This window comes from Chaetodon auriga, chromosome 7 (genome assembly GCF_051107435.1).
Source record: "Chaetodon auriga isolate fChaAug3 chromosome 7, fChaAug3.hap1, whole genome shotgun sequence".
NCBI classification, from domain to species: Eukaryota; Metazoa; Chordata; class Actinopteri; order Chaetodontiformes; family Chaetodontidae; genus Chaetodon; species Chaetodon auriga.
The window spans coordinates 9141923-9155608 of NC_135080.1; the positions used below are offsets into that span (position 1 = coordinate 9141923).

The 13686-nt window shown below is 40.8% G+C and overlaps 2 protein-coding genes across 2 annotated transcripts; both read right to left on the minus strand.

The window, feature by feature from the left end:
• Positions 1–217: 217 nt before the first annotated feature.
• On the minus strand, positions 218–4861 carry LOC143323500 (extracellular calcium-sensing receptor-like). Its single transcript, XM_076735371.1, has 9 exons — positions 4618–4861; positions 4088–4382; positions 3844–3930; positions 3365–3634; positions 2838–3044; positions 2479–2754; positions 1877–2104; positions 1658–1781; positions 218–1584 (listed from the first exon to the last, which is right to left on the minus strand). The coding sequence occupies exons 1-9, from the start codon at positions 4857–4859 to the stop codon at positions 674–676; spliced, it is 2640 nt and encodes an 879-aa protein (XP_076591486.1). The 5' UTR covers positions 4860–4861; the 3' UTR covers positions 218–673.
• A 4312-nt stretch (positions 4862–9173) lies between these two features.
• Positions 9174–13655, minus strand: LOC143323594 (extracellular calcium-sensing receptor-like). The gene is made up of 9 exons (XM_076735521.1): positions 13459–13655; positions 12895–13189; positions 12664–12750; positions 12216–12485; positions 11398–11604; positions 11025–11294; positions 10403–10630; positions 10181–10304; positions 9174–10087 (listed from the first exon to the last, which is right to left on the minus strand). The coding sequence occupies exons 1-9, from the start codon at positions 13650–13652 to the stop codon at positions 9174–9176; spliced, it is 2589 nt and encodes an 862-aa protein (XP_076591636.1). The 5' UTR covers positions 13653–13655.
• Positions 13656–13686: the final 31 nt, after the last annotated feature.

Sequence of the window (13686 nt, forward strand, 5' to 3'; positions counted from 1 at the left end):
CTGCATCAATATTCAAGCCTTTCAGTGCATAGTGTTTAGATATCTGTCTAGGTGCACATCAAGCATGCAAACAGAGGGCGGAATAATAACAAATACAAAAAGATACTGTATTTTAATGCTTTCTGGCCAGTCTCTGTTTGGAACAAAACAATGAGTGAAATTTCAAAGCATTTCAGTCAGCTGTTAGCTTCCATGCTTTTATTTGGTACATATTGTATAATTCCATCAATTCCTTTATACTCAAGAAAAACAATAGATTACCATTTTCTAAAAACATTGGCATTGTGATGGTTAATGTTTCAGGCCAGTCTCATGCCAAAGTATGTAATAGACCTGCGGATCCACAAGAGGATAGTATGTCAGTTTTGCCTTGTGTAGGTGCGAAAATTACACACATTACGGAATATAAACTCAAACAGGTAATAGTAGCATTTAAAATTCAAGTGCTTTGGACGTCAGCTACAGCCTGGACAAAAACAGAATAACTTCTGTATTCTCACACAGATGATCGAAGTGGTAAGAGATTTGATATTAGGATACACTTACTTGGCATCAGCCGTGCTTTCTCAATATCGTAATCTCACTATTACTATCATCTATTGTCTAATGTCTGCATTTGCGTATTGTACAGGAAAAAAGGATTCATTCTGTCTCAAGAAATTAAGTGCAGTTTTTATGACTCAATGCCTCGACCCATGATTGCTTTCTTTGTGTTCCTCTCTGGTCTCAGCAGGATTATGTAACATTTGGGTCCAAACAGTGCCACCAAGAGGCCAAAACTGGAGGCCAGGATGGCAAACACCTCCACTGCATCTGAGTATTTGCCTGGTGAGCTGATGTAAGCAGGGACAAAGGCCACCCACACAGCACAGAAGATCAGCATGCTGAAAGTGATGAGTTTGGCCTCATTGAAACTATCTGGAAGATTCCTTGCTATAAATGCAATCAGACAACTGAGGACAGCCAGTGAGCCAATGTAACCCAGTAACACAGCAAAACCAACTGTGGACCCAACTACACACTCATAAACTATTTTATCATTGTGATATTGAGTGTTTTTATGAGGAGCTGGTGAGGAAGAAACAAGCCAAGCAGTGCAGATTCCTGCTTGAATAGATGTAAGAACAATAACTGTCCCTCTCTGCTGGACAGTGCCAAACCACTTCAGACTGGCTCCACCTCCTGGCTTGGAGGCCTTGAATACAGCCAGAACAACCATGGTTTTCACTAGGATGCATGAGACACAAAGCACAAAGCTGATCCCAAATGCTGCATGTCTCAGCTGGCATGTCCACAGCCTGGGACGGCCAATAAATAGCAGTGAGCACAGGAAACATAATTTAAGTGACAGCAATAGCTGGAAACTAAGTTCTGAATTGTTTGCTCGTACGATAGGTGTTTTACGATGATAGACAAAGATCCCCAGGACAACAGCACAGATACATGTGCCCAATAATGATGCAGCTGTCAAGCAGATACCTAGAGGCTCATGGTAGGAGAGGAACTCTGTTTTCTTAGGAACACAGTGGTCACGCTGGGGGCTGGACCAGAAGTCCTCTGGACAACTGGTGCACTCCATGGAGTCTATGAAAATATGGAAAGTCTTGAGGTACATGTTTACATTTCCAAACTACAATGTTTGAATATTAATACCAACCAGTTTTATTGCTGATCTTTCCCTCAGAACAAGGGATGCAGTCAAAACAGCACTCAGGCTCCCCTTTCTTTCTGACCATGCGGGTACCTGGAGAGCAGCTCTCACTGCACACTGACCGGGGTGGCTATAGGAAAGAAAATGAATGTTGTTCAACATTGTTTTACGCTGCTATAATGAGTTATGCATAGGTGAGAAAGGTGTCTAAAAATCAGAAGTAACCTTGTTTGATTCAAAGTTCCAGAAAATTTTGTTTCCATCAATTGTGAGTTCTTCACCTTTGAAGGCCGACCTCTTAACCTCACCCACATTCTGAACTTCAGTTCTTCCATCAGGGAGCCACAGCCAGTTCATGATATCATATATTGGTAAGGCATCACCATTCTCATCAAATGACACTTGATCACCAAAAGGTGTGGTGAAGTTGACCTTTTCCAAGTAATACACAAGCTATGCATGTCAGAATAAGGGATAGAGGGATTATATGTGACCATGATCAACACACTGGTATTCAACAATCAAAATGCACACTGTATTAATGAACATATGACGACATTAACAATTTCAACAAAGCATTTTTGTTAAAGTGGATTCACATCTCTGTATACCTAGTGAAAAGGTAATTGTTATTTCTGACCTCACAATACTATCCACTGCTATCACACTGCGATTGGGAAAATCCTTTCAGCTGTCTGCTCGGCATATTGTCATGTTATCATTAATAACAAAATGGTTTTGTATTATACATACAACTTACTCTGCAAGAAATATTAAAGTGTAGGATTTAGTGATATAGACAGATGGAGTGTAAACTGATATCACACCTGCCATGGCTCCAGTCTTTTCAGATTGCCACAGCTGTGCCCGCTGAAAGGCCCTCTACCCGACTGGCACTGCAGCATGTCATCAAGGGCATACGCCAGAGCATACACAGCCTTGTACACATTATACTCTGGCCTGAGGTTTGAAATGTCTAATAACTCTGTCTCCACCTCCTCTAGATCTTCCTGTCCAGTGCATAATATTCCCCCAGCTTCCATCCACCCTGCTGGAGGGGGTGCAAATCTGCACTGAAATGTGTGCTCCCAGAACTGGTTTACCTGAAAAACATTCAGTCATTATGAATAATGACAATATATTATTTTTGCACATATCAGATCAGATTGGATAGTATATCACTGACCATGCTATTTCCAATGCTGTTGTTGTAGTGTTGGTCAGGATGCATTTGTAAGAGGAATTCCCTGAGCCCTGGTATTTCTCCTCGACGGATGGCGATGCCCAGTGTGCCACCCAGGTATGGCATGAGGTGGGGGGTCTGGAGCACAGTAGCTGCTGTCCAAGCTTCACTAGCAATCCACTGCAGGCCTGTCACATTCTGCCTCATCACCTGTGCATCATACCAAATATATCATACTACCATGCCACTAAATTAGTCTCTACTCTTCTGACTTATACAGAGATTACACAGTTAATGAACATATGGTCTTACTCATTCATACCCAGCTGCAATCCTTTGTTTGAGACAGTATTATTCCCAAAGTTAGAAATGTCATCATTATTTGAGTTTCACATAATTTGTCTGAGTAAATATTCTCATTGTAAAACCCTCCTAACAAAAAAGAGGTGTGAGTTATTCAATTACATCATAATTTATATGTTAATCTAATTCTGTGTCAGTTTAAAATTGAGTAGAATTTCAAGTCCAACCTCTTCCATGAGATCAATCACGTGACTCTGGTGTGCAAACACAATGACCACACGAGCTGTGGATTTCTTCATCACATCCACAATCCTCCTAAGTTCAGCTGGATCATGGCCCCAAGGCAAAACCTCTAAGTAGGCCAGACAACCTCCACCAGACTGGCCGAGGTCAGATTGAAAGGACCGGGCAGCGTGGAGTCCATAATCATCATCACTGACCAGTAGACCTGTCCAAGTCCAGCCAAAGTGGTTTAGAATCTGAATCAAAGCACGCACCTAAATGAATAAAGAGTGAATAAATGAATTTATTCGTTGAAAAAATATTTTCATGGGAAACCTGCCAAACAAGTTTCACAATTGATCATGTTCAATTCTCGCTTTTCAAGAAAGTATATTTCATTGCATTGAAAGGACGTTCCTCTTCAACAATGTTTAACTACAATATATTTTTCAAATGCATTCTCATTTTGCTGATAGATGGTCACCTGGAAAGCATCACTTGGAATTGTCCGAAAGAAGGATGGAAACTTTTGCCGGTCACTCAGGCAGGAACATGTGGCAAAATAACTCACCTGTGAAAGACACAGACTGTACATCATAAAACCATTCAAATCCTTTCCTGCCTGTTTCAGCCTTTCATGGTTTATTACTCCACACAATTTACATTAGATTTGAACTCAAATCAAAATGATCGAAAATAATTCTGAGATAGGAAGGTGAAAAACTTACCATAGGTACTCTGAACAAACCATAGACAGCGGAGATAGCAATGGAACGTGTAGAGGAAGAATCACCCACAATCCCGAGGACTGGAGGTGCTCCTGTACAGGTCTCACCTAATACAAACTGCTCCTCTTGACCATTGACTAAGGACAATGCTGCACGAAAACCAATTCCTAGTGTAACACAGTGATCGTAAAGACTGTATCCCAGAGTCACATTCGGGAGCAGGTTGGAGTTTCTGTTGATCTCATCTATAGCAAAGGCCATGGCTTGGACCTGCCTGAATCCTAGAACATCAAAACTAACACAAGAAACACCACTGTTTACTACTGAAAATACAACACACAGTAATTGTCCTTACATGCATATTGCACAGCTACAGATTTTGGAAAACAGTTAAGTCAGTTAAATAGTTATTTATATAGAATACAATTATAAAGAACATTTCTAAAATGTCATAAATACACAATGTAATTCTGATTCATTTCTGATTATTTAAATACACTCTATTGATGCAGTTTTTCCCTGACACTCACCTGTGGCAGGTAGGCGTTTGTGGCTCCGAGGTAAAAGACAAATCAGGAAAGACAGAAAAGAAGTGGACCTTAAACAGCCCACCAAGAACCACATCTCCAGCCTTGTGCATCCCATTTAGATTAAACTGTCCCCGTAACTGACAGGTGGAGGAATAAAGAGGGGAGGATACAGCAGAAGATAAGCAAGAATACAACATGAAATACATGAGCAAGATCAAGCCAATATTTAAAAATCCCCACATGACTTTCCTCCTGTATACCCCTTGTCTGAGCCCAGTCATGAAGTTTTATTGCTGTGATCGCCTTTTATTGACTTGCAATGTTATGTTTATTGTTGCCGAGCACCCATCAGTTCATGAGCAAAATTAGGGGAAGGGCCTAAAGTGTGTTTCATCTGTGACTGATTTAATAATAAAGCAGATTTAATTTCCACACTTTAACTAACATTAAACCAAGGATATATTAGCAACCTCTGTAGTTTATTGTCTTCATACTGAGAATAACTCCAGATGTATGTTTGACCAACATAAGAAATTAAACACCAAATGCACAAATCCTGTATGTGACTTTCTTAGTCAAACATTAACAGAGTTTAATCAAATGTCCACCAGATGGTAGCAGCATACTAAGACATTTGTTGAATACGTCGTCCCATCATCCCACTCCAGTGTTTGCCACTGTGAGACCAGTTGGAAAGTATGAGCTGGTGTTGCTGCTGTTTCCATTGCTGTTTGTTGTACAGATTTTGTGTTTGGAAATTTATGTGCTGAAGTTTCTATGTTAACTGTTGTTAGTAAGACTGAATCAATCTTTCGAGTGTAAGAAATATATGTTTTTGTTAACATTTCTTTATTGCTTCTAGTGTCAGCTGGTGATCACTGATGAATGCAAAATAGAAAATGGATCAGTCATTATTTTATTTTAAGTGCCAATTTTATGATTTTGCTGTACCTTGACCCGTTACAGCTTTCTATTCTACTTGGGTCCGATCGGTGCCACCAAGAGGCCGAAACTGGAAGCCAGGATAACACATACTGTATCTCCACTGCAGTTGAAGCAGGGACGAAGGCCACCCACACAGTACAGAAAATATGCATGCTAAAAGTGATGAGCTTCGCGTCATTGAGGTTGTATGAAAGATTTCTTGACAGAAATGCTGTGCTGACAGGAAACCGAAGATAGCTAGTAAGCCAGTGTAACCCAGTAACACTGCAAAACAAATTTCAGATCCGATAACAGACTAATAAACAATTGTGTCATTGTGGATTGTTTTTATGAGGAGATGGTGAAGCAGAGACAAGCCAGACAGTGCAGATTGCTGCCTGAATGCAAGTGAGAGCACTGCACACTGACAGTGGCTGTAGGGAGAAAAATCAATCTGTATCTCTATATTATTAAACACTGCTAAGATCTACAGATCAAAAAATGAGGTGTCTGAAAATCCAGAAATAACCGTGTTGAATAACAGTTCCAGAAGATTTTGTCCTCATCAACTGCTTGTCATGTTTAAATGCAAACCTCTGAGCCTCACCCACATTCTGAACTTTAGTTCATCCTCCAGGGAGCCACTGCCATCTGTGACCCAACCATGTACAGGAGCCCACATATGATTCAGGGATGCTTGCCACTGTCTTACCCACATGGTTTGCCCAAATAGGTCCCATATGCATTTACCATTTACGTTGAGTGGTCACTGGTTTGATTTGATTGATGCAAAGCATTTCAAGATACAATCACAACAGCAGCTACAATTAATGCCAACAACGAACAACCCATTAAAAAACTGGGAGCAACTCACCTATGAGGAGCTCACAGTAATCCATTGATCAATAAAACTCCAAGAAAAATGGTCTCGTTATATTGGCAACAGTCCAGAAGATCCATACCAGTAAAATATTTAGTCCAAAAAACTGTAATAATTCATGTAAAGTTGTTACACCACCTCATCTTTGCCAGTGATGTTTTCTCCATTCTAACTCCAGTAAGCATATACATGTTAGGTGTGTCCCAATTCAGGGGCTGCATCCTTCGGAGGACCCAGCCTACGCGGTCTCTGGAGGCTGGGTCCTGCGGAGGATCCTCCGTCGGCCGCATCAACTATCGGTAAATGGGACGGTCTAGCCTTCGGAGCGTGTCCTGATTGCGTCACGACGTCATAACTTCTTCCCTCCTAACCCGGGAAAAACACAAGTACGGGGTGCAGAGATGCGCCTGTACAGCTCCTATCGCTTGTAAGAGGCGCGAAATGTAGCCTATTATACAACTTACAAATTCACCTGATGTGAATATCTTCACAGCTTCGCGTCGGACGGCGCAACTGTTATATTAGACCTAATCAGTGGAGGGAAGTGACATGATTGCTTAACGTTATGTTACGTGATACAAAGTATCGTTTCAGAGGGCAAGTGCACCTCTTACCGCTTGTGTGTGTCCAGAGGATGATGCCAAATTTTGTTTCAAAGACTCAAAGTCCACAGATAGTTTCCTAAATCATTTTTATTGCAAGAAATATTATCCACGATTCACTCTGATCATTAAATGTGGTTAAAGGAAACTATAAAATCACTCATGTTGTCTCCTGTCTTGCCGTTGTGTTAAATAAACTGTGAAATAACGTATGTTCTGAGTTTCTGTTGCCACGGTTACCAACTAGCGTTTGAGCCAGCGCAATAATTTAGAACAATCAGGCTATTTGTCCGGAACTTTTTTATAAGCTGTGTCCCAATTCAGGGGCTGCATCCTTCGGAGGATGGATTTGAAGGCTGCTTACGTCATAACGCTGCGCGAAGGCTGTCCCAATTCGTCCAAATTCGAAGGATCCTCCAAATGCAGCCGACAAATGCGTCCTCCTTTTCCCTGTATTTGGAGGATGCGTCGCTACTATCCTTCACGGCCTCCCATATCCCAAGATGCTTTGCGCACCGATTGTTTTTTTTTTAATAATGGCGACCTGTTGATATGAGGAGCTCAGCTAACAGTTAGCCTTATTAAAACTCTTCACTTACAAATGTTACAAGCTCGCATGTCAACTAATATCTTATTTTGGGTGAATACTCGATTGTGATTGGCTGCAGGGTCTCCGTTAAAAAGAGTTGTAGGACAACTATAAAAAAGTTCCGGTCAAATAGCCTGATTGTTCCAAATTATTGCGCTGGCTCAAACGCTAGTTGGTAACCGTGGCAACAGAAACTCAGAACATGCATTATTTCACAGTTTATTTATCACAACGGCAAGACAGTAAACAACATGAGTGATTTTATAGTTTCCTTTAACCACATTCAATGATCAGAGTGAATGGTGGATAATATTTCTTGCAATAAAAATGATTTAGGAAACTATCTGTGGACTTTGAGTCTTTGAAACAAAATTTGGCATCATCCTCTGGACACACACAAGCGGTAAGAGGTGCACTTGCCCTCTGAAACGATACTTTGTATCACGTAACATAACGTTAAGCAGTCATGTCACTTCCCTCCTCTGATTGTCCTACAACTCTTTTTAACGGAGACCCTGCAGCCAATCACAATCGAGTATTCACCCAAAATAAGATATCAGTTGACATGCGAGCTTGTAACATTTGTAAGTGAAGAGTTTTAATAAGGCTAACTGTTAACTGAGCTCCTCATATCAACAGGTCGCCATTATTAAAAAAAAAAACAATCGGTGCGCAAAGCATCTTGGGATATGGGAGGCCGTGAAGGATAGTAGCGACGCATCCTCCAAATACAGGGAAAAGGAGGACGCATTTGTCGGCTGCATTTGGAGGATCCTTCGAATTTGGACGAATTGGGACAGCCTTCGCGCAGCGTTATGACGTAAGCGGCCTTCAAATCCATCCTCCGAAGGATGCAGCCCCTGAATTGGGACACAGCTGTTGATAGTATGGTGGTCTTAAAATGGCCACTGCACTCTGACCTTTTGATTGACTTGTCACTTGACCAATTAGGATCTTCCATGTTGTGTCCACAGCTGACAAATGGCAAGAGTCTGCATTGAATGGAAGTGGCTCATTCTGTTATTTCATGTAAAGTTGAGCCAGTTGCAACCAATTGTGCAGATGACTGGCACTGCATATAGCAAATGAAATTTAGAAAACAAGAACATTCTGGTTCAGTCAAATCAAGGAATTGAGTGCAAATAGGGATATTAAGGGCATCAATATATAGCTTAGAAATAGTTAGAAATGATCCAGGCTTTTCCACACTGAGCTTCTCAGTGTAGCTTATCTTTCCTACTCTGATCTCCACTATCATTCTGTTTTTGGCCTAGTTGTACAAGATTCTGTCCCCACTTCTGCAGGCCTCCTCCTTGGCTTGGTAAACCTGCTTGGATTTAGAATTCAAAGGAATGTGATCAGGCAAGAAATAGGCAATAATAAAGGCTCTTAAACATGTCTTTATTGCTTTCAGTTTCTTTACAGTGAAATCATTCCTGATTTGAAAAAGCAGGTTACTTGTTAGTTATACACTGGCAATTTCAAGGGAAGATCTCTATTGAATGAATGCAGAATCCACATTGGTTCAGGCTAGTTGGTCAATTAACTGTGACTGTTACTTTTATGTGTTGTATTTTCCTCGACCCATGATTGCTTTCCTTGTGTTCCTCTCCGGTCTCAACAGGATTACGTAACACTTGGGTCCAAACAGTGCCACCAAGAGACCAAAACTGGAGGCTAAGAGGGCAAATACCTCCACAGCATCTGCATATTTGCCTGGAGAGTTGACATAAGCCGGGACAAAGGCTACCCACACAGCACAGACTATCAGCATACTAAAAGTAATGAGCTTGCCCTCATTGAAGCTGTCTGGAAGATTCCTTGCAAAGAATGCAAACAGGAAGCTAAGGACAGCCAGGAAGCCAATGTAACCAAGTAAAACTGCAAAACCAACTGTAGACCCAACTACACACTCATAAACAATCTTATCATTGTGGTATTGGATGTTTTTATGAGGAGCTGGTGAGGCAGAGACAAGCCAGACAGTGCAGATTGCTGCCTGAACACAAGTAAGAAACATAACTGTCCCTCTCTGCTGCATAGCACCAAACCACTTCAGACTGGCTCCACCTCCTGGCTTGGAGGCCTTGAACACAGCCAGAACCACCATGGTTTTCACTAGGACGCATGAGACACAAAGCACAAAGCTGATCCCAAATGCTGCATGTCTCAGCTGGCATGTCCACAGCCTGGGGCGGCCAATAAACAGCAGTGAACACAGGAAACATAACTTAAGTGATACCAAAAGAAGGAAACTCAATTCTGAATTATTGGCGCGTACCATGGGTGTGCTGCGATGATAGGTGAAGATCCCCAGGACAACAGCACAGATACATGTACCCAGCAATGATGCAGCTGTCAAGCAGATACCCAGGGGCTCATGGTAGGAGAGGAACTCTGTTTTCTTAGGAACACAGTGGTCACGCTGGGGGCTGGACCAGAAGTCCTCTGGACAACTGTAGCACTCCATGGAATCTGACACGGAAGAACATGGTGAAGTACATTCTTGTTGTGCTAGATATAATATCATTTAAAGAACAAGAGAGAGCATTGATCATGAACACACACCAGTCTTATTGCTGATCTTTCCCTCAGAACAAGGGATGCAGTCAAAACAGCACTCAGGCTCCCTTTTCTTTCTGGCCATGCGGGTACCTGGAGGGCAGCTCTCAGTGCACACTGACTGAGGTGGCTACAGGGAGGAAAATCAATCTATAACTCTGCATTATTATATACTGCTAAGATCTGCAATCCAAAAACGAGAACGTTGTCTGAAAAAGCAGAAATAACCTCGTTCGACTCAAAGTTCCAGAAGATTTTGTCTTCATCAATTGTGAGTTCTTCACCCTTAGAGTCCGACCTTTTAACCACACCCACATTCTGAACTTCAGTTCTTCCATCAGGGAGCCACAGCCAGTTGACGATATCATAGATTGGTAAGGCATCACCATTCTCATCAAATGATACTTGATCACCAAATTTTGTGGTGAAATTGACCTTTTGCAAATAATGTACAACCTGAAATGGATGACAGAAATAAAAATAAACAAATAAGGAGATTTATCTCACCGTTGAAATGATTAGCAACAAATCATGACCTTTGTACTTTGTAATTTTTGTGTAAGTATTGAGACACCCAGAAATCCAGACTATGTTTTGTCTCGCTTATTAGCATTAGTCACTACCCTGTCACTAAATAAAATGAGAACATGTTTTATCCTGCTATCTCTGTAATTAAATATTTCATTTTTGAAAGAATTTAGTGAGGTTTATATTTGGTTTACCAATGTCTTCTTACAAAATGTGTTTTTTAAAATCACTGAATAATAACAATGTTAAAGTCATTAAGTGCCTCAGGGTGTAGCAGCTGTTTTTAAAGCATGAACATGTAGTGTGTAAACTGATATCACACCTGCCATGGCTCCAGTTTTTGTAAAGTGGCACAGCTGTGCCCGCTGAAAGGCCCCCTCCCTGGCTCACACTGCAGGAGGTCATCAAGGGCATATGCCAGAGCATACACAGCCTTGTAGATATTATACTCAGGCCTGAGATTAGAAAGATCCAAAAACTCTGTCTCCACCTCCTCTAGATCTTCCTGTCCAGTGCATAATGCTCCCCCAGCTTCTACCCAATCTCCTGGATCAAATCTACACTGAAATGTGGATTCCCAAAACTGTCTCACCTGAAAAACGTGTCAATTTTGACAGAAATTACAATATATTATACATCATCTATGATTGTTTTTTCTCATTATTTTAGATTCAATTGTAAGACTAAACTCTGACCATATTATTTCCAGTGTTGTCATTGTCACTGTGGTCAGGTCGTATTTGTAGGAGGAATTCCCTGAGCCCTGGTATTTCTCCTCGACGGATGGCGATGCCCAGTGTGCCACTCAGGTATGGCATGAGTTGGGGTGTCTGGAGGACAGCAGATGCTGTCCAAGCTTCACTTGCTATCCACTGATGGCCTGTCACATTCTGTCTGGCCACCTGTGTACAGCATTATATGAGATATATGTTTCAGAGTTCTGTTGAAAAAAATATACAGTATGTTTTGCAGCAAATATTAATTTGTGTCCAACAGTTCCTTTGTCTGGCATTTCTTCCATTTTATAAGGAGAAATGTGAAAGATGTGACACCAAATTTAACATATGTCATGCATATTGCAATCTATTTCAAAGAAGGAATAGTCACTATAAACTTATAATATAACTTATATAAGCTTTTTCATGCGTAACAAGTGGTGTGTTGTTTGTCGAAATGTCTGAACGTTAAAGCGGCTTCTGTTGTTTCATGAGCTTCCCTTTATAAAACCGATTTCATACAATTATAGGATTTTTTAAAGCACATTTTACATGTAGCTAGTGGACCTGTCATGCCTGCACACTGATGGAAACCCACAAATTAATTTATGTTTCACCAATTTTTCATCAAGCAGAATCTTCAGCAAGTTGAAATGTTTGTTTCACATACAGGTAAAGTTATCAAACATTGTCGAAGATTTGCAATGATTGACAGGATTGTGGTAAATAATAAATAAATAAATCCTCATGTTTCGTGAAATCATTGATTTTGAAATTATATTTACTGTCATTCCAACCTCTTCCATTAGATGAATCATATGAAACTCGTGTGCAAACACCATGACCACACGAGCTGTTGATGTCTTTATCAAATTTACAATCCTCCTGAGTTCACTCGGGTCACTGTCCCAGGGTAAGACCTCTAAGTAAGCCAGACAACCTCCACCAGACTGAGTCAGGTCAGACTGGAAGGACTGGGCAACATGGAGTCCATAATCATCATCACTGACCAGGAGGCCTACCCAAGTCCAACCAAAGTGTTTTAGAATCTGAAACATAGCTCGAACCTAAGTGGACATGTTAATATCAATGGATTGTTCCAAAGAAAAATACATTATTTTAAAATACATGCAAAAGCAATTTAAATTATTGTAATGAATATGATTATATACTCAAAAAACATTTCACAATGTAATCACACATAATTGCTCTGATTAAGAGAAAAGAAAAAATGTTGCCATTCACCTGGAAAGCATCACTTGGGATTGTTCGAAAGAAGGATGGAAACCGTTGTCGATCACTCAGGCACGAGCATGTGGAAAAATAACTCACCTATAATGACATAAACAGTATAACATCAAGTTACTTATCTCCTGCAAGTCATACCCAGTGAAAATATTTTCATATTTCACCAAGATGGCATTAATTCATATGCAGTAAAGCTATAACTGAAAATATAGAGGATAGGAAACTTACAATGGGCACTTTGTATAAACCCAGTACGTTGGAAGTGGCAATAGAAAATGTAGAGGGGGAATCACCCACAATCCCCAGGATTGGAGGGGTCCCCAAACAGTTCTGCTGAAGCAGAAACTGCTCCTCTCGTCCACTTGCCAGTAATAATGCACTACTGAATCCAACAACAAGCGCACCACAGTTATCAGACAGACTGTATCCCAAAGACACATTCGGGAGCAGATTGGAGTTCTTGTTGATCTCATCAATAGCAAAGGCCATGGTCATGGCATGCCTGAAACCTAGAGTGTCAAAGCTGCCACATAAAATATCATTATTGAGCACCAAAAAGTATCATGAGTCTATGAGAACTGGGTAGATATATAAAATTGTTGAACTGATTTTGATAACATATTACAGAGTTGCAGCACTTTTCACGCATGTATTTTAATATTCTCAAAGTATCACTAAATCTGTCATGAACATTTCACCATAGAGACTTTTTCTTCCTTATCATGAACACTCAGAGCAGACAACATCATTTACACAGATCCATGCTGCGTCCTGTATTTGTGTGAAACTTACCCTTTGCAGGTTGGCTGCTGTGGCTCTGAGGTAAATGTCCACTCTGGGAAAACAGAGCCGTAGTGGACCTCAAACAGTCCACCTAGAACCACATCACCAGGCTTGTGCATTTCATTAAGATGAAACTTTCTCCATAATTTACAAGATGAGGGAAAAGAGGAAGATTCAGAGGAAAAAGAGAAAAAGAACAACATAAGGTAGACACACAAGAGGAAATATTTGGCAGGA